The sequence below is a fragment of the Pungitius pungitius genome, chromosome 8 (genome assembly GCF_949316345.1).
Source record: "Pungitius pungitius chromosome 8, fPunPun2.1, whole genome shotgun sequence".
In the NCBI taxonomy this organism is placed as follows: Eukaryota; Metazoa; Chordata; class Actinopteri; order Perciformes; family Gasterosteidae; genus Pungitius; species Pungitius pungitius.
The window spans coordinates 10476198-10499615 of record NC_084907.1 but is presented as its reverse complement, the minus strand read 5'-3'; the positions used below and the strand labels follow the sequence as shown (position 1 = coordinate 10499615).

The window sequence follows — 23418 nt, the reverse complement described above, 5'->3', positions numbered from 1 at the left end:
ATTGCAAAAGTAAACAAGGCGGACAGTCATATCATCCAACAACAATATGCTCGCTCTTCCATATTTGACCAATTCTCCCACGTCAAATTAAAAAAAGAAAAAGGTGAGCCGTGAGCTCGACCAGAACCAGGTCTAAATACAGAAAAATATAGATTCGGCTCAGAAAGGTTAGTAAATACTTACTAGTACTGCGAGTAACAGCGAGGGAAGACGACGGGTCGCTGCCATGGCACAGGGGAAGCTTCTTTTAATAGGTCGGACATAGAAAAATAAACCACAACAACGCAGCACACGTGTATAGTACAAAATAAAAACGTGTCCCACTGACACGCGGGAAAGTGGAGCACGGGAGAACGGGCCGATGGAGGCGTGAACGCAGCTGCTTAAAAGTAGAATATTCACAATGACACTAACAAGTTGCAAAATGTTTGCCATGATAACATCGACATTGAGTGAGGAAAGAATGGAGATAGAAATTTAAATAAAAATTGCTGATGTAGATTCTAGTGTGTAAAATGTTCCCAAAAAACACCCCAGGAAAACCAAAATGGGGTCATTTCACAAGTTGATGATATATTCAAAAACCAAACAAAAAAACTCTTTAAGAATTGTACAAGTATAAAAAGCTACAAACATTAATAAATTACATCACTGACACATAAACACTTCACAAGGTGCTAGTAAAATAATTCCGAAAACCCTTCAGGATACTAGAACTGGTGTTTTTTTCCCTCTTTTTATATAATTTTCCTCCTCAAGGTTCAGTCTCTTGTTCAAACAGAATCACAATACAATTAGCTTTGTGTGTGTAAGGCCATAGGACAATAAAATGTATTATTTCTTCAGTTGTTTTCCAGGCAACACCTTTTAAATCCATCAGGAAAACGAATAAAAATGGTTAAAAAATGAATCTTTGCTGTTGGAAAAAAACTATAACAAAAGTTGAAAAAATCCAGGCTATATGGTTTATCCATATATATATATATATATATTTGTATGATATATTCATAATTAGCAAAACTGGTAAAAATGTCAAATCAAGCCTTATGGGGAAAGGATACAAAAGGTAGTAATTTAAAAGTCTATGTACAAGCTACATTCTATATACTGCACTGTGTGATGAGAGGAGCCTGTCGGTGCTGCCTGTGAAAACAAAGGAAGAGAGAAAGTATCCCCATGTAAGTGCAGGCCTGACATGGATGAGGCTTATCATCAGCCACAGGTCCCACGTAGTGTCCCTATCACACACCGTCCTATGTCCGCTGCTCCCCATTCACCTTGTGCTTTACAGTCCTTCCTATGCGCGTGACCTCGACACCATTAAATAAATACCGCCGCTGATAGTGCTCTGCAAACACAAGTGTTAACACCGAGAGATACAGTCCCAAGTGCACAGACACACTGGAATGGAGCCTTTTTTTCTCCTTTATTCCCACGTTGATCTTCTGGGTTGGCAATGATAAGCTGCATCCATATGGTGGGAGATAATGTGTAGAATCCCCCGAACGAGGCCGAGGGGAGCATGCAACTGAATACATGCAAGGGATACTTTCAAAAAATCTTGGAATGACTGCCATGTACTTCTACTTCATGTTTTAGCAACCCCTGATAAACTGACAGCTGTAGTAAAATGAGACATGTTCTCTTAAAAAATATTTATAGTAGGCTCTGTACACTTTAATATCTGAAAGTTATAAAGTATAAGTAGAGGCAAAAAACCTATTTGAGTGATGTTCTTCTTAGAAATCGAAAACGGCGTGATTCTCTCAATGTGTTTTTTCCCTTCCCATTGCTTGGCTTTCATCGGTGAACAGGGGCTGAGGCTGGGATGGGGCCCAGCTCATGAATTCCCAGTCCGACAGCAGTCGGCTGCATGCTACAGGAGCAGCTTTCCATTTCGGTGGATCTTTAAAATCTTTCCAAGTCTCTGTTTGGCGGTGGCCATGCCTTTCTTTAGCCGCTTAGCTGCGGAGAGAAGAAGAAAAGGCTGTGAGTGCTCCACAAATCCCCATGAAGTAAAATAATACAATACACAAATCTGCCGTGTGTGCGTGAAAGCTGTCTCACACAAAATTATGTTCCCTATTAACTTATTTGCATTCTCAATTTTCTTCTTTGTAAGAAATATATTTGCACAGGTGGTTTAGAAATGAGAATTAAAACCAAATCCAAAACAGTATAAAGATGGACTTTTGTTCCAGGGGCTTGTTGGCAAGAATCTGGCAGCATACAGGGGCCAGAATATTGTGAAACTATATTGTGTTTATTATCATGTACTTAAGCAATAAGGTACGAGAGGCTGTACTTTATCGTCCAATAATGTAACAGTTCGGGGGGGGTTGTTGTTAGGGCCGACGTGCAGCAAAATTATAAATAGTAAGTAAACAGCTGCCTTTCAGCACAAAATAGTTGTAGCCACCAAACGTTGTGTATCGCATTTCAGTAGTCTTGAGAAAAAATTGTTCCACTATGTGCATGTAAATAGCTTTGGGTCAAGATCAAGCACCGTCTCATTCATTTGCTCATGACGTCCACCTTCATCGTCCGGTTGTGAAAGCTCACATTGCCTCACAACGACCATTTGTGGGACTGTTTGTCGGCGATCCCCACCAAGATAAAAGCTAAAATGTCAACTAACGGTCGCGCAAAGCGTGTTACCGTGAGTGCGCAGTGATATGGAACAGCAACTGTACATTATCGCTAAATAATGCACCCCCTGTGACTCACTCTGAACCAATCAGAACTCTGGATTTCATCTACCCATATTATAATAAACATTTCATAACTGAGACTGAGTTTAGCAGCTACAGTATTTATTCTCAAGCCAAAGAGATTTTGACCTAATGGTGGCGTTAATGGACATTAACATTAACATTAACGCCTGAAGGCAACTCCCCCAATAGTTGTTGACGGACCAAAGCTGTGGGTCTACGGACAGATCGGCATCGTCAGCGCGCCACAGTCAACTCACCTTTGGCGTCTGCTGACACCGCCCGCTCGCCCTTCGCCGCACTGCTGCTGATGGTGCTCGCTGGGTTGGTGCTGTTGTTCGGGGGCGATATGGACGGTCGCCTCTGGCTGAGGAAGACCCCCGGCGCCATGGGCTGCGGCCCGCCCGGCGACTTCGCCGCTCCGGCGCCGAGCTCGTGGTCCGTCAGGCTGCCGTCTCGGGAGTCCGCGTTGTGCTCCGGCGAGCTACTGTCCTGAGAGAATTTCAGGGGCTCCTCGACCACGATTGGCTTCTTTTTGGTGCTCTTCTTCTTCTTCTTAGTCTTCTGCTGCTCCTCCTGAGGACACACGGCTCATTCGTCGGGCCGCACTCACAGGTGTGCTCATCAGAGCCGCGAGAGAGAACGTGTCACGTGACTTACCTGGTGGGAGAGCTTTGCTGCTGCTGCGGCCAGACCCGTTTCTATGGAGGCCACCCGGGCTCCGTCCCTCGCCGGCCGCTCCTGCCGAGGAACCGAGGGTCCCACGCGCGCTGCGGTGACGCACAGGTTGAGCACACGTTAACTCCCTGAAACTGTGGAGTGGGAAACCCACACGTTGAGAATGCAGGTGTTTACCTGTCGGGCTGTAGGGGGTGTCGTCATTGCTTTTCCGTTTTTTAGACCTGGATTTGAAAACGGGATTATCCTCCTCGGACTCCAGCGAGGGGTAGACTAAAAACCAAAGACATGGAAGCGAGTGAGAGGATGTAGGCAACGAAACATTAAAAGGCCAATATGAAAAGCACAGAAAGTGACTCAGGCGCACATTTCTTTCTGCTTTCCGTTCATCTAAAAGGTTCCTGGGACAGCTGTGGGACAGCTGTTGACTGCCCCCTTCCCCTGCGCCTTCACACGGCGTTTATTATCAGATGATTGGACGATCAACAAGAAACGAGTGCGAGTGTGTGAGAAAAGCTTCACACCGCCAGAAGATCTCTGCCTGGGAATGTTCACGCAACGAAACAACTAATTAGACACCAATTAGAAGTTCAAAAAGCATGTAAAGTGGGCCTTAATGGCTCATTGGCAAGCGGGAAGGACCCATTCTGCTGTTTGGACAGGGTTCACCAAACATTTCAAAGTGTTGGGGGGGGGGGGGGGGGGATCACACATTGGAGCAACACAAAAGGGCGGATTTGGACAAGTAAGCGAGAAAAATAAACCCAAATCCTATAATCCTCTCCTGATAAAAAACGTCAAGGCCAAATTTGAATGTGAGACTACAGACCGCCCTGCTGATGCATCAAAGTCGCTCTGTTTGTTAGCAGCGGCGGTCCGATCTCTCGCCAAAGCGGCACCGACCCAGCCAAGGGGGCCGCTCACCGTAGTCGGAGTCCTTGAAGCAGGCGTCCATGTGGTCCTGGTCGTCGTCGTAGTCCAGACTCTCGATGCTGCTGCTCTTGCGGGGTTTCTTGGGCTGCCGCTTGGCGGGCCGCTTGCTGCCGCCGGCGCCCTTCTTGGCGGCCGGCGCGGCGTGCGCGTTGCCCTTCGCCTGGCTGTTCTTGGACTGGCTGTTGCTCCACGGCGGCTGCAAGCTGTCTGAAGACGACAGGTTGGCCATGGACAGCATGCCCTGGATGGCCTCCTGTGTGCTGGGAGATGCAGGTGGCTGACTGTAAGTACGTCAATAAAGAATACACAACAACAGAGCCATTACATAGCAGTCGGCGGGCCCGGGAGGAGGTGTAGCGTGAAAAGAAGACTGTGAAGTCACCAGATGTTCTGTTGAGCAAACTGTGGCACAAAACGGTGCGATTACGAGATCATCGACTTAAAAAAATTAAAAATGCAGTAACGGAAATATCTCCACAAACCTGCGAAGCTGTCAGCTGCTGAGCTGCTTGAGCAAAGTGACTGTCAAACCTGGCGTGGAGCCCTTCAGAGCCCCCTCGACTATTTGCGAAATAAACTGATTTCAGGCCGTGTTTCTGTCTTTCTCTTTACAGCTCATTTGCAGCTTTCAGTGTGGTGGAAGTGGACCATCAATAGTCGAGGCCAACAGCACACAGCAGCAGGCGGAGGGAAGAGCCCGGAGCCACAAAGCCTTTGATCGATTACAGCGTAATGAAACCATCACTGACTTCACACCAGCTGCCGACTGAACCTGCTTGGACTGGTTGTTCGGCTGGAAGTCGACTCTCGAGCTCAAAGCCGAGTCATAAAATTTGGCTTTTTCATCCAATTATATTGTCGTTAAGCGTCCCGTTTGTTTTGTCAGTGGGTTGGCCCATTATGGACTCTGAATTTAATTTGAGGAGAGGGGGGGGGGTCCCGATGAGGGCCTTTTAGAGAGTAACGCTGCGCACGTTGGTGCCACACAAGGGAACAAAGTGGCTTCGGGGGGGGGGCGTCTACCTGTTGGCGCTGTAGTCAATCCCTCCCACTTGCTTGCTCGCCTGCAGCAGGTCGAGGATCCCGGCAGCGCTGCCGCCCTTTTTCTTGACCTTGGAGTTTCGGGTCTTGGCCTCGGGCTTGGCCTCCGTGTCTATGTGCAGAGTCTCTTCGTCCGAGGAGTCCACGCTTGGCTGTTGGGACAGAGTGGGACAGAGTGGACACACACATATTTACAGCCCACCGTCATGTTTTAAATGGGGTTTGTATTGATTGGATTGGATCTCTGTTTATTTGTGTTTTGAAGCACAGGTTTTGACATTTTTGCCTTCGCAAACTTGGTTTTTACAAAAGAGGGTGGAGCTAAAGGGAAGGATGAATAAGACAGTTTTGGGAAATCAAAATGAAGTGAAGATTTCATGACCTGAAAACACCGGAAGCTCCAAGACCAAAAACACAGAAAACTCCCAAATAGGACCTTTAAACCACCAGTAAAGAGTCCACTCACAGCGCTTCAGCACGAAATCAATCACCAACTCAAGCTGATGACACGACACCACCTGCCTACCGGGACCCTCACAGCTACGGGAGCACCTTGGCGTTTGGTGTCTTTGAACGTCGCTCAGTGTGAAGGACTCATCCTGACACCTAACATTTGGCTGTTGTCGAGTGTCATGTGGTACGAACCTTGGTCACCGATGACGGCTGGAACTTTGGTTTCTTGGCGGGCTGGATGGGTTCTTTGATGTCTGACAGAACTGAAAGGAACAACATTCACAGAACAGCTTCAACTTTGAATCAAAACGAGGTCTTTTCATTAAGGACAATGAAACGCCATTTGGTTTGACTTTATTTACCCAACCAGGAAAACTAACAGCAGGCCTGTTCGAATCATGGAACACGTTTTAAGCATTCTATTCTATTCGAATATTTTCACAGGAAGTATCAGATCAAAAGAATGAAAAACCTGTCAAATAAATGAATGTTGATTGACATTTCAGCCGCCAACACGGGAGCGTGTTTGGTAGGACAGTTTAAATAAACTCAGTACTCACAGGACAGATCTCTCTTGACGGTGTTCTTTTTCCGCCTGATGGGGAACTCGTCAATCTTCAGTTCCCCCTCGTCGGAGACGTACTCGTACTCGTCTCTCACCGGCTTGGATTTGTCCTCTTTTAGGTTTTGTAATGATCCAAAAACACTTGAGTTGGTCTGAGGTTTCAGCGTCTTGGAGCTGAAAAAGAGAAACCACAGGACAATGAGGCCGTGACAACTTGGCACTAATGGTGCTGGTGCTGATGGGCACACGGCTCCATAATCACCGTCACCCACCACATGCTCTCCCCTACAAAGGCCTGTTATCGCGCCCATTCCACACGTACCCGAGTGTTTTCTTGTGCGACATGGTGAAGCTGAATCGGTCTTTGTTGCCCGAGAGCAGTGTTCTGTCGAATTTGCACTCCTCCTCCATTTTCAGCAGGGAGTCTGGTTTACTATTCTGTGGAGGTAACAAACACAAAAATGACCTTTTTAAGAGCTGTTCATTCGGATTTAGTTATATTTTTACCTACTACTATCTTCTCAGAATTCTGCTAAAATCAGCCAAACATTACCGTTGAATAATTCCCCATTTCAATATCTGAACTTGTAGTTTTTCCCCAAAAAGTGTCTCCCTTGAACTAAAATTGGAAAATGAACATATAAAGTGCACAAAAAAATGAATGACAATAACAACCTGTAACTTTCTACACAACTCATTTTGAAACACACGGTAGAAACATTTGGTTGGAACGAAACATTTCTGTTAAAAGATAAAAATCATAACAGTGAAAAGGGATGATACTTTTTTGTGACATTTTTCGTTTTTTAAACAGACAGAGAGGAATGTAATAGAGAATCATGACGTGCAATTAAACTGAAACCAAAGAGCAACCATTAAGACTCCACAGGCGACACCTGGGTTTATGTTGCGCGTTCTTTGCCTCAAGCGGCCTGCACACGACGCAGAGGAGCTAAAGAACCTTTAGCGTAATTCAACGGGGGGGGGGGGGGTCCGGGCCGCCTGTTGGACCGTCCAACGGGGGCCTCCAGCTCCACCTGTGAGGGGCTGAGGTGAAGGAGCAGCTGGATGGACGGAGCGACTGCAAGCGCCCAAAAGGCTGTCTGCCTTTGAGTTTTCCACAAAAGCTGTGCGATGTTTCCTGTTTTACAAAAATCACACTTCTGCCTCTCCTTGTGGAGCAATACAACAAACCCTTTTTTATGAAGATGAGGGCATGTGTAAATACTCAAGAGGGAAGGCAGCGGATATGGACGTGGCCTAATTCCATTAGGTAAACTCTGGGCTTGTGGATTCTTCTCTTGATGAGCTGCAGGCCTCCAATGCGCGACTCGAGGGACACATCATTATTTTTGCTGATTGCTTTGAAGTGAAGTGTGCAAATCACTTTTGGATGTTTCAACTTTTTTTTTCTTTTTCTCGCAGCCTTCACCGCTGCTTGAGTCTTCCATACCAAAAGGTTTATTTGAACATGTGAAGGATTGTGATATTATTTATCTTAGCCTGTAACAAGCGGCCATTCCACTGACTCCACTGAAGCCGTCTCACCTTATACTTCCATTTCGCTTCAGTCTTGTTTTTATTCTGCTCTCTGATGTCAAACTTCTCCGCGTTGTTCTGCTTCGACATCTCCCTCTCCGATACGCTCAGGACGTTCTTCACAGCCTGATGAAAGAAACCGTTATTAACAACATTCTTGAGGTGAAAACTAAGGACGCAATCATTCCACAATGAAATGCCTTGCGCTCACCTTTGTCTTCTTGGGTTGGTCCATTTTACTCAAGATGTCTTTTGCGTGGGACTCAAGTGCTGCGAAGCTGGAGGGTTTAGGAGGCGGCGACGTCTCTTTTGCTTTCTTTGCTTTCTTCTTGCCCCCTTCCTTGACCTTGGGCACCTTGGGGGGCTTCGGGGCCTTGGCCATCTTCGGGGGTTTGGGAGGCCTGGGGGGTTTGGAGGCCTTCTTTCTGGTCTTCTCCCGGCTGGGCGAGGGCACGTGAGCCGGGGAGACGGGCTCTTCGGGCTCCGAGTGTGTGGACGGGGGCTCCTCCACGGGGGCCTTGCTGCTGGGCTCGCTCTTAATGGCTTTTGTTGCATTCTAAAAATAGAACCAAAGCTTTAGTTTTCTTATCGGCAATCGAATCCCCAATAAACTACCAGTGAAATGACAAGTGAATGCAAGGAAAGACACTTGGGGTCAATCCTCTTAGGAGCATGAATGTCATTTTAATATAAATGACTTATTTTAGACTTAAACTCCTGCATGGACTAATATTAGGAAATGTTTTTTTTTGTTTTCTCGTTCGGGCTTCAACCAAAGGCGACTCATCAGAATCCCAAGGGAGGGACCACGAGGGACCACGAGGAACCACAGAAGACGGATGCAGGCTGGATTGACGGGATTTGTCTCTTCCTGCCACACGCTGGTTCCACCAAACTACCGGTGGCTTTTGGGGAGCATACCTCTGAGAGCCTGATCTCTTTGGCAAGATCCTTGATGAGCTGTGATGGTTTCATGTTCTCCGGAAGCTCGTCCTCATGTTCCAGGAGGGCCTTTCACGAGGGGCACAAACACAACTGTCATTGCTTGTCACAGCAGCTTCGATGGACGAGCGACACACAAACACATCTCAACGTGTCCGTACCTGTTTTTTAGTCCAAGCCCTGAATGCGCCATTGATGATCTTGGCCCCGTGTACCAGGTATGGGGCAGGCTGCTTATTTGCTTTGTGTAAACCTGCGGAAAAAGAAATTGAACGTTATGGTTGAATGAATCCTGACTTTTTAACTTTTAACAAAGTCAAGACCGTGTTATGAACACGCAAGATATTTACAGGACTTCACTTAAACAAACACAAAATGATACGAGCTGTCGAAGAGACGTCACGTGAAGGTGTTGGACTCTATCAACTGGATGAACGTGTGTTTGGGCAAAGTGTCCCCCAAGCAGAGGGACTTACGCAACTTAACTCCCAGGGGCCACACCATGAACATGTGTTTGACTTGTTTACCAAAATCCAGCAAAAAAGTTTTATTTGAAAACTGTATAACAGTTTTGCATTGGTATATAATGCAATGCAATAACTTAACAGTGTATAAGTGGGATTGCATTGGTGAAATCATATGCAGTGTTTCCCCTACCAATATAACAGAAAAAGTTGAAATGTTTATTACATTTCTTTCGTTACGAACCGTTTGCCTGCTTGACTAACCCCCCCCAGAGGGAGAAGTTAAAATATGAGGTGTGCTTTTCTTGTAATGTCTACATTTCCCGACTAGTTTCCCTACAATGGCTTGTGTACTTTGTGCATTTTCTCTATTCAAATAGAGGAACATAATGGCAGTATTTGTACCCTGCACTACACCACTGCTTAGATGACAAGCTAAATGTTAGCTAACCCCATCCTCAAATCACCACAGGTCACACTGACAGCTATCGGCAAAGGGATATCACTTTAAAAGCTTGAAGTGGATTCAAACTGTGGAGAAACGGAAGCGTAAAAGCATTGCACGTAGCGATTGAGCTGTTTTCCTTTCAGTCGATGCTGCGCAACATTTGGGAGATTCGGGATCATCATGGTCCTCAGGTAGGACATGAGTTGGGGGGTGTGGTTACCGGAGGCTCAGCCAATCCCTGAGCAGAATGTGTTGGTGACATGTGGAGGACGTGAATGACAGGAGGACTTTAGTGGGATTCACTGGTTTCACTCTGTTGGGTTTCAAACTTTAGGGATCTATTTGATCACATAGTATTTATGTGATTCAATTTGTGATTTATTAGGAACAAACGTCCTTTGATCTGGATTAAATGACTCAATTTGCTGCCGGACCTCGTTCCAGAAAGGATTCCAGGACATAAAACAACCAAAACAGGAAATTATTCATAACATCAAGGACCTCAGTGAGTCTTTTCTTTTATTGTGCTGGAAGAACCGACCTCGAAGTTAAAAGGCAATAGCGTTACTTTGTGGGTTAGTGTGCATCACACACAATAGCAATCTGCCTTTAACACACATGCACGCACACACACACACAACACAGAAAAGAGTGGAAACATAAACAGATTGGGCTGAGCCAGCTGAAGGTAGTTTAAACACAGGCTTGTAATGGAGCAATTGATTCTAGCTGGGCCAAACCGTTTGAAGCTAATCATCTGTGAACTCCGTGATTTCACCGATTAAATGACTGAAAAAATATGAAGAGCATCCAGCTCCTCATCTGTGCGGCAGACCCGCGGCTTCTCACACGGTTTGTGCCTCCTCTGCTCGTTTCTGGAGCGATGCGAGCGTCATGAGGATTTCCGCTTACATTGAAATACCGCAAATTAGAGCCAAGAAAGTGAACTCAAAACATCAATGTTACATTTTTTAAAATGACATTACAGTCACTTAGCTGAGGCTTTTATCCAAAGTGACTGACGATAATTGCATTTCAGTTATAAGAATACAAACCCAGAAGAACAAGAAACAAGAAAGTTTGTAGCGTATGAGTGTAATTTAAAAAAATAAGCCAATTTACAACTAGCTACAGATGAGAGCCATTATAAGTGCTACAATTCGTTAGTCCTTTTAGTCGATGGTCTGATGTGTCCTTAGTTTTTCGGCAGTAGATGTGAAGGCTCTCTGCCGTCTATAAACACGCCCTACGGATTGAAGAGTTTACCTTTGAATCGCTCCAGGTAATGTCGTCCCACATACCAGCACGCCGTCTCAAAGTTGTTGAAGGGGTTGAGAGTTCTGACTTTTAGCCGCCTCTCGATTTCATACGCTCTGAGGAGGAATGAAGAGAGACGTTTGGACTAAACACCCACGTGCATCAGCAGCAGGTCTACTGCTACAAACTATGCAATTCACCAGGTATTTTCATAAACACAGAATCCAGTGGAAACTACTGTGTGAGGTCGGCTAAGGACAGATACTTTGAGTCCCACTTAATGCCTCGAGTGTGTGGTCCAAACCTCATCTGCATCTCCACACTCAGGTTGTGGACAAAGTGTCCAGAGAAGGCCAGGCAGTCGACGGGAGTGAGTATTGCGTTGATCCAACCTGAGGAGAAGATCCAAAATCAAATCAAAGCGTAAATAACAGATTGAGGTCTAGAGAGTCTGTTTGGAGTTGTTCTCTGCAGGTCTCGGGAGACTTGACCTTGTTGTTCCTGCACCACATGGGATCAAATGGTGATGTACAGAATGGGAAGGCTATCGTCACGTATAGTATATTATAGTATACTCTCTGATGGTGAATTTCAATCAATTCTGGGAAATACTAAGAATGTCCTTAAATCAAGTGGACATGAGGTGAATGTTTTCTGTCACTTCATACACACATAAGCCACTAGGTTTGGATCTGAGGTCGCAGTGACCACCTACATGGCGCTACGGGGCGAGTGGGGCTCTGACCTGACGGGATGAACAGCGTCTGCCCTTGCTTCAGAGTGCATTTGTAGCACTTGTCCACCTGGTCGGCAAAGAACATCTCGCTGTGATTGGACGAAGATCTCCAGCGTTCGTAGAGCGACAGGTTGGCGGAGGTGGGCTTGATGAGGAAGAAGATCTTTTCCCCCTGTGAACAAAACGCCGTCACGTTTTCTGGCACCGCCATCTCAACCTTCATCGTCATCATCAGTGTGTGAGGTATGGAGTTGATTTAAATCCACGTAAAGAAAATCATAGCAGTATAAACTATTGGGCTGTAAGAAAATACCTATTATCAAAAACACTATTGTTTTTTTTAAATCAATAGTAAAACACTTAATTTCAATATAAAAAGCAGTTTTATTCTTCTTTCTTTTACTGATGAGACAATAAGGAATGGAAAGGCATTCTGATTGGATAAAAACAGTCAACTTTTTTGTATCTCAGATATCCTGCATATAGCGGCGGTGTGTTGGTCTTTACGCTTAAAAATTTTTTTTTGATCGTCTTCCTCGCAGCATCGCGTTATACTGAGTCGTGACCCGGGTATCGTGATACGCATCGTAGCGCCACATCCTTCTCAAACCCAACCCACCCGCCGGCGGCGGGACCGACCTTCAGGACGTGGTACCAGACGGAGGCGCCGCCGCACTCGATGTGGAAGTCCGTGTAGCTGTCTTTGACACAGATGAGACAGTATTTGGTGACTTTGGGCTTTCCCAGGAGAGCGTCGTTGGGCCAGTAGTTTTCCGCCCAAGACAACCGCCGCACGATCTGCGGACTCTCCACTATGGAGTTCATCCTGCCCAAGAAACAAGCACAAACGTAAAGCGCTGCGCCTGCTTTCCCAGGCCTCCGCCCGACGGAACGGTCTCCACCGAGGCGCCTACCTCGTGTCAGAGAACTCCAGGTTGATGACGTTTAACACTTTCTTCCTGTTTGTGCTGTAGTAATAGTCGACAAACTCCTTGAGCTTCATCTTGCAGTCCGTCTGCTTGGTGACGTCCACGACGTCCACGCCGACGTCGGGTCCTGAGACGGTGACAGGGGGACACGTAAGACACGGTGAAACCCTTGAGAATCTACAAACTAAAAGCTTCCTGTAAGCAGGTGGTGATAGAAAATATGTGTGTGGTGTTGATGTGTAACAAGTGATGTCATCACTGAGCTTCAGTGCACGGGGAAAATATAGGAGCGATGCGCCCCCTGCTGACAAGAGATCGTATGGCTTGAGTTTACTTCCCTTCTTTCAAAGTTTTGTTTTATTGGTCGTCAGTAATCAATGAAACTGTAACAGTATGAGGAAATACGTCTCAACCACACTCAACGGTGTCACACACAAAAGCCAAGTATTAATAAAGAAAGGAGCAACTTCTCAATCTCAATTTTTGCTCATGCTCTTATTTTGAAAATAACTTTGACCTGCTTCATGAAAGATATTTCGCAACAGTATTTGTAGCAGTAGTGCAGCAGAGGTGTACATTTGTTGTCAGAACATTTTGTCGCATTTTCTCATTTCCAACCCTCCTGAATGTATCACGTGTGTCGAATGCTTGATTATGTGCATAAATTGGCGATATTTCAATAATGTCTATTTAAAATGTCAAAAATAGTTATTGCAAGAATACCATCCTGTTTAAAAACAAGTTGAAACTTGCCTCGAGTTTTGTAAATAGCTCAGTTGAAATAATAAACCAAAGAAAAACAACTTTTTTCTTTTTATGCTTTACGTTTTACGCCATACTGTATCAAATACGTTCAAAACTAGCACACAGTAAGAAGACTTGCAGTGGTGGTATTACTGCAGTAGAGGCCGTATCAGCAGTGATATTCAAGCTTTGCGTCAGGTAGGTCCTTACCGACGTAGTTCTCCACGTCGCTGATGTAGAAGGTGGGGGCGGGCATGGACATGCCCAGACCGTCCTTCTTCTGGACCAGGATTGGCTCGTTGAAGCCACCCTCCTCCAGGTAGTCCATGGTCAGCTGACTGCCGCTCAGCTTCACCACCACGTCGTCAGCGCTGGGAGCCACATGGAGGGAGGAGCAAACGCCATCAGGTGTGTGAAGGCAGAGGCAGCAACACGCCAGGCTTCTTGGGCAGAACTCTAAAAGGTTATCAGACAGTGCCCTCTAGTGGGAATATCAGGAACTGGAGGCCAAATCATCGAGTCACTTATTGTGAGAGTAATTGGATCCATTAAAGGTGATCCCAGGTGTTTAGGTCAGACCATTTTGTTTTTAGTTGTCGTGCCTGAGATGGTTTACCTGGGAAAGGTCCTGCTGCGCAGCTCCTTGATGAACACCTGGCTGCCGTTCAACACAGCTTTGATGTCTGTGCTTTGCCCCGTGTCGTGTTTGCTCCAGTTCTTTTTCTTTTTCACTGACCAGCAGAAAAGAAAACATCAAACAAAACCTTTTCAAACTCACACAGATTAAAAGCTTCATCTTGAAAACGGTCCGATCTGTTCTCAAAGTTGGACATCACGTGACAGGAAAGTGTGGAGCAGTGAAATGTTTACATTTGCCACAGCGTTTTTTTGCGCTCACCACTTTGGCGAGCTACACTTACGTGTGGATTTGCCTTGGGTCTTTTCGCAGTTTGGACAATGATATATGTCGATGTCTGGAGCGTCATCTTCGTCCACCTCAACGCAGCTGAAAGCACAGGAGAAACACTCTTTAATGTTGAGGAATGTGACCTTGTTTGGTTTCCCTAGCTCTCTCTCTCTCTCTGCTGCCCCAAACCTCTGCCTCTACACGATGTCATCACTTCAGGATCACTTCCTGCATTTGTTTGAAAAGGGCGTGAGAATTTTGAAGTTATTGACCTCTGACCTGATACGACAAATTACTTGATCCTTAAATAAAAGTATTTTAGTACAAATATTTATTTATTTTTGAGATATCTCGAAGAAAGGGGACCAGAAAGCTTGCTGCGCACTTGACCTTTGACCTCTAAAATCATTCCAGGTGGAATTTCGTGCCAGGTTTGATGAACTATTACAGCCAGGCAGATTAATAAGGAATGTTCTGAATATTGTGAAGGGGGGTAATAAAGATTAGTTCAGTCTCATGTGCATGCTTTTATTTTAGTGACCACAGGGCTGTGACCAACCACTACGTTATGCTCAATTCATTCTTACGAAACGACTAATTGTTTCAGCTTTATTTGAATGTGCATAAGTAGCTAATTCAGACCGTCAAAACGTTCCAAAAAATCTTTTTCTAAAAACAACATCATAGTCTCTCCCCAGAACTGGGATTTGTACTGCAGTGACAACAGGATTTGAAGATCTTAAACACACATTGGCCTTGTGCAACTTTAAAGGAGACACGTCATGCACTCTTCTGGTTCCTACTAGGACATTTTTTATGCTTTAATGTTCATAAATTCATAAATTGCAAGTTCATACATTTTCTCTTGCAGTCAGCCTGAAGAACCCTGTCTCAAGTGCATGTCTCTTTCAGGCCCCCTGCTGGAGCCAGGCTTGCTGTGATTGGCTGGCGTGTTCCGCTCCTCTGGTTCATATTCAATGTGCTGCATTATTCTCCCATAAAACCACACTGTACCGACAACATGAACTTTGAAGGATCCAAAAAGACAGAGTAGCCGAGGGATGTGTAAGTGTAACCAACAAAAAGCCATAAACTAACTTAGGTAGCGTAATTACCTGTAGACTCTTGTCTCATTTCATTGACTGCTTTATCGCCTTTCTTTGTAAATTATGTTATCAAAAGCAGAGTATAGTTATACATTGCACTTGATATTTTACACCCCCCATCTCCCCTCCGCGCCCCAAATATGTCCGCAAAAAAAAAAGGCATTGAAAAGCAGCAGTGGTGATGCACGGGGGAAAAAAGTCTCTGATAAATAAATAAACAAACCAAAGACGTCACTCAATAGGTCGTCTTCAACAAAACACGTTTTTCCACCTGAAGGTCTGGAGGTGAATCGCTTTGCAACACGCGCAAACCTTTTTGAACCATGAATTGAAACAAGTTTGTTGACACAAGTTGCAGAAGCACGTTCCAGCCTTTAGTTCCTACCCCCAAATCCCCCCAACACAGAACAAAGTAGCTGCGATAACTACTTTATCGCCTTTATACAAAGGCCAATTCTTACATCACTTATAAATAATGAATTTGCGTCACCTTTACATGAAAGTCTATGCACATATGAGATGTTACTGGAGTGACACGAATGTCACCATGACAATGTCAAGAAATACGATTTACAATCCAGGGGATTTATTGCATACTTTTTAATCTCTTTCATTTCTTCCTTATTAGTTTTTTGTCAAACAAGGTCAAATAACAATATTAATTTCTGAATAAATTAGTAAATATTGGCTGATAGTGTTTTTTCCATCCTTAATCCTTAATGTTTTAAATGTTTATATTATAATATGACAGTATTATGCGACAGTAGGATGTGCCTTCCTCTTTGTTTACCTTTTGTTACGTCTCCATGCGTTCACTGGTTGTCCTGTTTTAATGTCACATTGCAATGACTTGTGGGTAATTCCCTTAAGCAAAGCCTGCCTCTAATGCTGACTTACAGAAAGGAGATGAAATGTCTGGCAGAGAGCCTCAAACAGTCGGCGGTGTTGGAAATGGATCACGGCCTACAGTCCTGGTATACAGTACAGCAAAGGTCAAAGGTGACTACACTACACTGCATACGCAGAAGCATTCGATGTTCTAACCCCGGGTTAACAGCTGCTCGCAGAGGAAGTGGAGCTGGAATTGGCACAAGGCAGTTTGCTCTTGATGTAATAATTCTTTCTGTATTTGACAGTTTGCATCTGTAACAATTTAGAAAACTATTGATTTCTCATGACGCCTTTTTGTAAACGTCTTGTTTTTTCTAAATGAATGCTGTGGGAGAGATGAATCAATTTTTAAATCAAATGATCAGAGGATGAACCACTCTGCCCCAAGCAGCAGCTGTCGCGGCCTATTTTCTTTTTTTTTGCACAAGCGAATTCCTCCCTTTTGGAGCCGCTACTCTCAAACTGAAATGATCTGGGAGTTTCCCACCAGAAAGCCCCCCCTCCCCCGCTCGCTTACTGTGTCCAGATAGAGGAGTGGGCGGGCAGTTTGTGGACATCATAAAAATGCCCGTTCCTGATCCTTAACTTGTTCACCCCAGAGGAGAAGTTCTACAATTTCTACTAAATATGAAATGTACATAAAAGCTCTTTCCCTGACAGCTTCTTGTGTTATGAAAGAGTATTTAGCAAGGCGTGGTCTGTATGTACATTGTTGGGGCATGTTTTTATTCCCAAAGAAGTAGTAAGCTAGGGTTTCAGTAACGCTGAACCAACATCTCACCCTGACTACAGTGGAACAGCTCCTTGTGGTTTGAGACTAAACGCACGTCATAGGATCCGGTTTCCTGGGCTTCCACTTCTCCATGGTGGTGCTACCATGTTGGTCTCAGAATGACAATCATCAAGATACGTCGTATCTCTAAATGTGGGGCAATTTCTGAATGACGTCTGAGCCCTTTTCTCACTTCTGAACCTTACATCAACCTTGATCCTTCTTTTGTGAGGTGCCAGAGAAACGACTCCTCCTCTGCAGATACTGATGAAATGTCATATGATATGTTTCTGCACTCTTACGTAATGTATGTTTATCACAGTTATGCCACTAACCTTGTAAACATCGTGTGGGATTTCCATACACAGTGCAGTAAAGAACGGTCTACCATGCTATTTAAAGGTGTACCCTTATACATTAATACTGTTCAGTATGTGAAAACAATCGTTATTGACATTCCTGCCGAGCATTTAATAGCAGGAGAATATACAGCGATCATGATGACATCATCAGGGTTATCCCAGTTGTTGTTTTTTTATTCTGTATATTTTGAATACAAAGAGTGTGCCACAAGCCCAGGTGTATGGAATTGGAAAGATTTTAAGGAAGGGGATGGAAAACAACAAACACATGCATGAACACGTGAGATGCATTATGGGAAGTGAAGGTTTCAGTTGTAGTGAAGCTTGGTCCATACTAAGGGCTGCTTTGAACTTGATCCTCACTCTTAATGTGCAAAAAGAGAAGCCCTTTAAAATATCCTCTGCCATTAAACTGCTCAGTAAGTAATAAAGGTCAGGCTCCATGACATATGATCATATGATCAATTACTCCTCCTCCTCCGTTAAATCATTGCCACTTTTGTACAATGGAAATATCCAATGATTTCAAGATGATTCAAAGGCCTTCAATCAATTCTTGCTTTGGATTTTAAATCGTCATAGAAGTATTTTGAAATAATGCTAATTAGTACAACTGTTGTGTTGAAGGTCATGTTTGTCAGAAGGTGGCGCTGTGGGCTACATATGCACATCATCCACCAGTAAATATAGTACAGGAAGTAGAGGTTTAGCACTTCAAACTAAACAAGTTGCCATGGCTGTGGAAAATAGAGAGAGGTCCCCGGGTTACCCTGACATGGCGCATCAGTCATGGCAGCTACATTTAGCTATGTCAGAATTTTTTTTAGCCAAGGCCCTGTGATAAGCATCTATCGCAAGAAGGAAAAAAAGGATATTGACACAAATACCGTTTTTGGGATCAAAATGTAATGACTGGAACGCATTAGTAATGTAACTTAGAAACAAACTGAAGCTCAATAAAGACTGTTAGCTAGCTCTGTTCATCATGTGATTTATTTTACTGCAAACTTTTGAATTTAAATGTTGAAGGCTAATTGCGGGTAAACTCTTAAGCAGAGTTTTTGTCTCCATACCTCAGTTCCATTCCAACAGAATTGTCTCATTTGGGAACCCACGATGACCGTAGACAGCAGTTTAATTATAGCTCCAACAACTTCAGCCAGCACCGTTAGCACGGTTGAGACTTTGCGGTGACCTCTAATCTCCCAACGCGCCGCTCACAGCGACCTTTTGGAAGGGTGAACCACTCGTACAGTTACAGAACACGGTATGTTTGAAGGGCGTGAATCCATTGGTTCGTGAACGAGAGGCTGTTTCAAAAGGAGTCATTCTCTTTAGCGTAGCCAGATAGTAGCGCTAGCTTTCCCCAGCGAGTTCATTCGTTAGCATGTCAATCACTGTAAAATGCAATCCAGGTAACGTCAGCTATCAAGCAGACAGGATTATGGCATAATGAATATGAAATAAGCTGCATAATCAGGTAAATCAGTTGTCACTAAAATATTTTATATCCCTTCATCACCAAGTATTGCAAAGTGTTTGTAAATCATCTGCATCAAATGAATGAATTTCCTATTATGACCCTTCACCCTGCAGAAAGAAAACAGTATCTGATGAAATATCTATACAGGAGTAGGTTCAATATTATCAGGAGAGCCGACATGTGCAGTTCACAGCTGACCTGTGATGTCCAACACGGCTACAAGAGAGAAACACATCGCCCCCATCGTTTCGTTTAAAGTTTGTCACTTGAAGAGGAAATCTGTCAAAAGTGATTCCATTTCATCTGGAAAGACAAATACATAAATGCAGTGAAATTCCATTTAGCTCCATTGTATTGGTGTGGCAAGCGAAGTCTAGTCTGTCTCAAAATAGACGTCAGATATCTCCAAACCCCCGCTAGAAAATGAAAAAGAGCAGCCTGATGCCACTAAGCTGCAGCCATTAACACTACGCACAATCAATCCAGTGGCTGAATATCAGCCAGAACCAAAACACTGTGCTGTCAGTGTGGTGAGAGCCTCGAGCTAATCCACTGACAGTCAGGCTTTGTGGACTTCCAAGTCGAGTCAATACAGATTCATAAGTGCTGGGAACGGGTAGGAAAGGAACATATTGTTGTTGCCTATTTTATTATGTGTCTCCAGTTTCTCTTAATCTCCAACATAGTCCATACAGGTGAGTCAGATAGCTGCAATAATGGGTGCAGGCTACTGTGCTTCCATGGTGACTGATGCCAGGGCCCAGAATCTTAGTTTAAATTATTTAAATAAAAAACTTTTTGGGGGTTTCCATGCATTGGGGGACAACAATATATCAGAACCAAATGTTATCATTAATTAAAAGGAAAGTTATTTTTGAAAATATGTTCATCAGAAATAGGTTTTTAAATCTGCTAAATTCCAAATGCAGAGCCTGCTGACTCAGGGCCCCACACGGTGACCTAGAAGCTAACGGTGCTAAAAGCGCTAAGAACATAAAGCAACGGTGCGGACAGATTTACCTGTGTTAACCTGCTGCACTTTACAGCATTAATAATAAACCTTAGATAATAGCATTCTTTGTTCAAAGATTCGCTCGTAGTAACAATTCAATTAAACTAAATGTGGGATTAGGTGACCTCGTCAGATGCAAACACCAATGCAGGGCTAAAATGTATTTATGTCACCACTAACATAAAATAAATGTACAATGCTGTTATTAAATAAATGTGACCAGCGTATGTACTTAGCGGATATGTTTTACTGTAGAGCAACATACAGCCAGCAGTAATGCCTGCTGTTTGATTCCTACTAGTGCTTGTGAAACCCCAATAGCTTTTATTTTGAAGTAACAAAATAATAGCTTTGCAATGTCAAAATCAGGGGGGGGGGACTCATATTTCAAACCAATTGTATAAAAATGTGTTTATTACCTAATTAGCAGAGCTTCGCTGGCATCTGCTGTCTCATCCTGTTACTGCTTTTGAAAACTAAAAATGAGTTTATCTTTAATTGACAAACGGCAGCAGAGAGGGAGGACAAGCAGCACAATCAAGAAATGATAGGGAATGAAATGTGTTCCTCCACCGCTTTACAGCCCCCGCTTTGACCACGACCCGATCGGGGAGGTCGCCTTGAACAGTCCACAGGACACAGAGTGCGGACACATGCCGAGTTACGAGCGGGCGCGTTCCATCACAGAAGTTGTGCGACCAGGGCCTGATGAATTGTTCACTCATAAGAGTACAAAAGAGTCTCTGCGATTTTAGGCGCAGTTCGAGTTTGAAGCACGTCCTGATCAATAACAGATGGACAGAAGAACTGCAAGAAGCATGTGGAAAGAACCCCTCCTGGATGCTGTTGTGACTCAAACATGGTGGAAACCCGAGATGACGCCTAAACAACGCCGCTTCCAACCAGTGGGATGGTCTCTTTTTTCCTAAGTCTGTGACTTCACCGCGCTGTGTCTTTGTGAAGCGTAACACACCTCAGTAGAGTAAAAAGGAACTGATACCAGTCTCCTTATTCCACTCAATGACAGCCAATAAGCTTGTTCCTCAAATGGTTTTACTTTTCACTCATACCTGGTGCATCCTCAGACTCAAGTACCCACGTGCTATCATCTTATCATATTTCCACATCTAACATACCCACTCAGTCTTTTCTATAAGTTGACAATGTTATTAGCAGTTATTACTTCATCCTGTCACATGCACGTGGACATATGAGATAACGGTCTGCAATAAAGTGCTACCCCCTGTGACAGATATAGCTGCCGTATCTCCATCACATCCTCCTTCAAAAGGACATCATATTTTTTTCTCCCTTCGAACTTTTTTCATTATCATCATTTGTAATGTGAGTTCAATTACTGAGTCCATCTGTTATCTTTACCCTTTTGTTACAAAACTATCGCATGGCAATCACACATAGACACGACCATTAACACCCAGGGGAAATTAACCTATTCATTCATTCGTTTAATGAAATCTTCTTTAATTAACCAATTAACCTGAAATGCATGTCATTGGAATGTGGGGGGGGGGAGAACTGGAGGGAACCCACGCTGACAGGAGGAGTGGATGCAAACTCCACGTAGGGGGTAAGGGGAGGTGTGTGTGAGTGTGTGTTGGGGGGGGGTCGTTCAGCCTCAGGAATCCAACACTCTGCCCCTCTTTCTGCGAGGCAACAGCGCAGGCCACCACACCAACCTGTAGTTGACCCTTAGCAGAGGTCACAGACCCCAGTGACTGGATTATATAATACAGGGACAGTTTACAGCATTTCATCAGGGGACATGAACCCCCCCCCCCCAGGTGAAGTGATGGAATGTCCTGCTGTCTATTATAAATGATATAGTGAGCGGTATTAAGCCGATTTGGGAACAAGTATGGTCTAAATGCAGAGATGGTGACTGTTTGTTGTGTTAGGTCCATCCCGCAGCATTTCACGTGAATCCCCGCCACATTCCGTCCTGCACCGAGGCGCGGATCGACCTGCTGGCCCGCGAAGGGTTAACGTTCAGGCGCGTAAATACTGCTCATTGCAGCCTCTGAAGGGCTCGTTCACCCAACGACAAAAAACAACCACGATTAACAAAATGACCCCCCCCCCACACACACACACACACACACTCAAACAAACAAACAAACCGCCGAGTAAAAAAAAAAACACAAGGCGAGTGCAGGCAAACAGCGTGAAACGCGACAAACACAAAGAGCGAGCGGGGAAACGTAGCGCGTGACACCGCGGAGCCGAGCCGATGCAGCCCGAGCGCGGCGGGGGAAAGTGACGAGACACCGCCGGTCAGATAACACAAAACACAAGCAGGAGCCCGCTAAAGCACAGAGCCCGGCGGCATGTTAATAACTGTAGTTTCTCCAGAAAGGGCATCCGGTGCGGGCTATTGTCAGCCATGGCTGCAGCCCGGCAGGGAGGCTGGGACGGGGGGCTGAGCTCAGATTCAAGTCGTGATTTCTGCTCGATGTCCGGGGCAAAATAAAAGGAACAGCCGTCGAAAGCTCGAGATGGGGCATTTTGCAGATAATATATACCGAAAAGGTCGGCCCCTGAGAGCGGCGGTGGAGGGAGTAAAACGGGAGACAAACGAGCGGCGAGTCCGCCGAGGCTTCCCCCCGCTGCCTGCGCTGCCCGCCCGCTGCAGCGAGAGCGGATTAGTTCGGGGGGCGATGCGGGGACGTTAAACACCCGCTAAGTGCGATTCAAATACCCCCACCGCGCCGACGACTCTCAATAAACCACCGGAACTTTTTTTTAAAGAAGAATATGTTTCGCGTTATTCGCGAAAATGTGTCACAACCCCGGCCGGCTGCGTTTAAACTCCGCCTTCTTCTCCTTCTTCTCCGCGCGGCCTCTCTCTTCAGATGCAGCCGGGCGACCGAGAGCCACAAAGCTGTCAAACGCGCCGAGACCTCGCCATTTTTGTTTGTTTAAAACAATTGCGAAGCGCCAACACACACAACAACAAAAAGCAGCGGCGCACGGCGCGGCGGGCGGGCCCGGGCTTACCTGCCGTGGAACCAGTCCTTGCAGGCGTCGCACTCGATCATGAACTGGTTCACGTCGTAAGGTAATCTGCAGATGCAATACACTGGTACAGTCGCCATGTTCAATTCACTACTACGTCGGGATGGACTGGGGGGGCTGCGGGAGGAACAGCGTCCTGCAAACAATATCATCCAATATGATCTTCCCCGAGAAGAAAAAAAGCCAGGGGCAGACCCGCCGGACACATGAAGCCTACACGCACATCTCCATCACGCCACGGCCGGCTGCTGGCGACGACTGAGGCTGGCGAATTAGCGGGCTTTGCTCAAATGCATTATTATTATTATTATTACTATGATGCTTATTGCTGCTATGCACATGCCCCCTGGTGACTGCGCCGAGGCAGTCCCAATAATGAGCCCAGAGAAAATGTAGCCTCGATGTTGTTGCG

At 45.1% G+C, this 23418-nt stretch overlaps 1 protein-coding gene across 2 annotated transcripts; it reads right to left on the bottom strand.

Moving 5' to 3' along the window:
* Positions 1–231: 231 nt before the first annotated feature.
* On the bottom strand, positions 232–23418 carry phf2 (PHD finger protein 2). 2 transcript variants are annotated; one of them, XM_037491120.2, is made up of 22 exons: positions 22989–23418; positions 14361–14446; positions 14057–14171; positions 13651–13811; positions 12682–12823; positions 12407–12593; positions 11777–11939; positions 11336–11423; positions 11041–11147; positions 9024–9115; positions 8842–8931; positions 8132–8476; positions 7930–8046; positions 6704–6819; positions 6377–6555; positions 6009–6079; positions 5346–5515; positions 4314–4603; positions 3567–3662; positions 3372–3481; positions 2972–3287; positions 232–1965 (listed from the first exon to the last, which is right to left on the bottom strand). In XM_037491120.2, the coding sequence occupies exons 1-22, from the start codon at positions 23156–23158 to the stop codon at positions 1877–1879; spliced, it is 3300 nt and encodes a 1099-aa protein (XP_037347017.1). In that variant the 5' UTR covers positions 23159–23418; the 3' UTR covers positions 232–1876. The 2 variants fall into 2 exon arrangements, with proteins under 2 accessions (XP_037347017.1, XP_037347018.1); XM_037491121.2 differs by having other exon boundaries at positions 4314–4582.

Excerpts from the sequence above, each read along its gene's own strand:
- phf2 (XM_037491120.2), bottom strand. The coding sequence starts at position 23,158 with ATGATATTGTTTGCAGGACGCTGTTCCTCCCGCAGCCCCCCCAGTCCA. Across the intron at positions 3,663-4,313 it reads CTTCAAGGACTCCGACTACG|TCTACCCCTCGCTGGAGTCC; the intron begins GTGAGCGGCCCC and ends TTTGGTTTTTAG. Across the intron at positions 3,288-3,371 it reads CAGCAAAGCTCTCCCACCAG|GAGGAGCAGCAGAAGACTAA; the intron begins GTAAGTCACGTG and ends GTGTGTCCTCAG.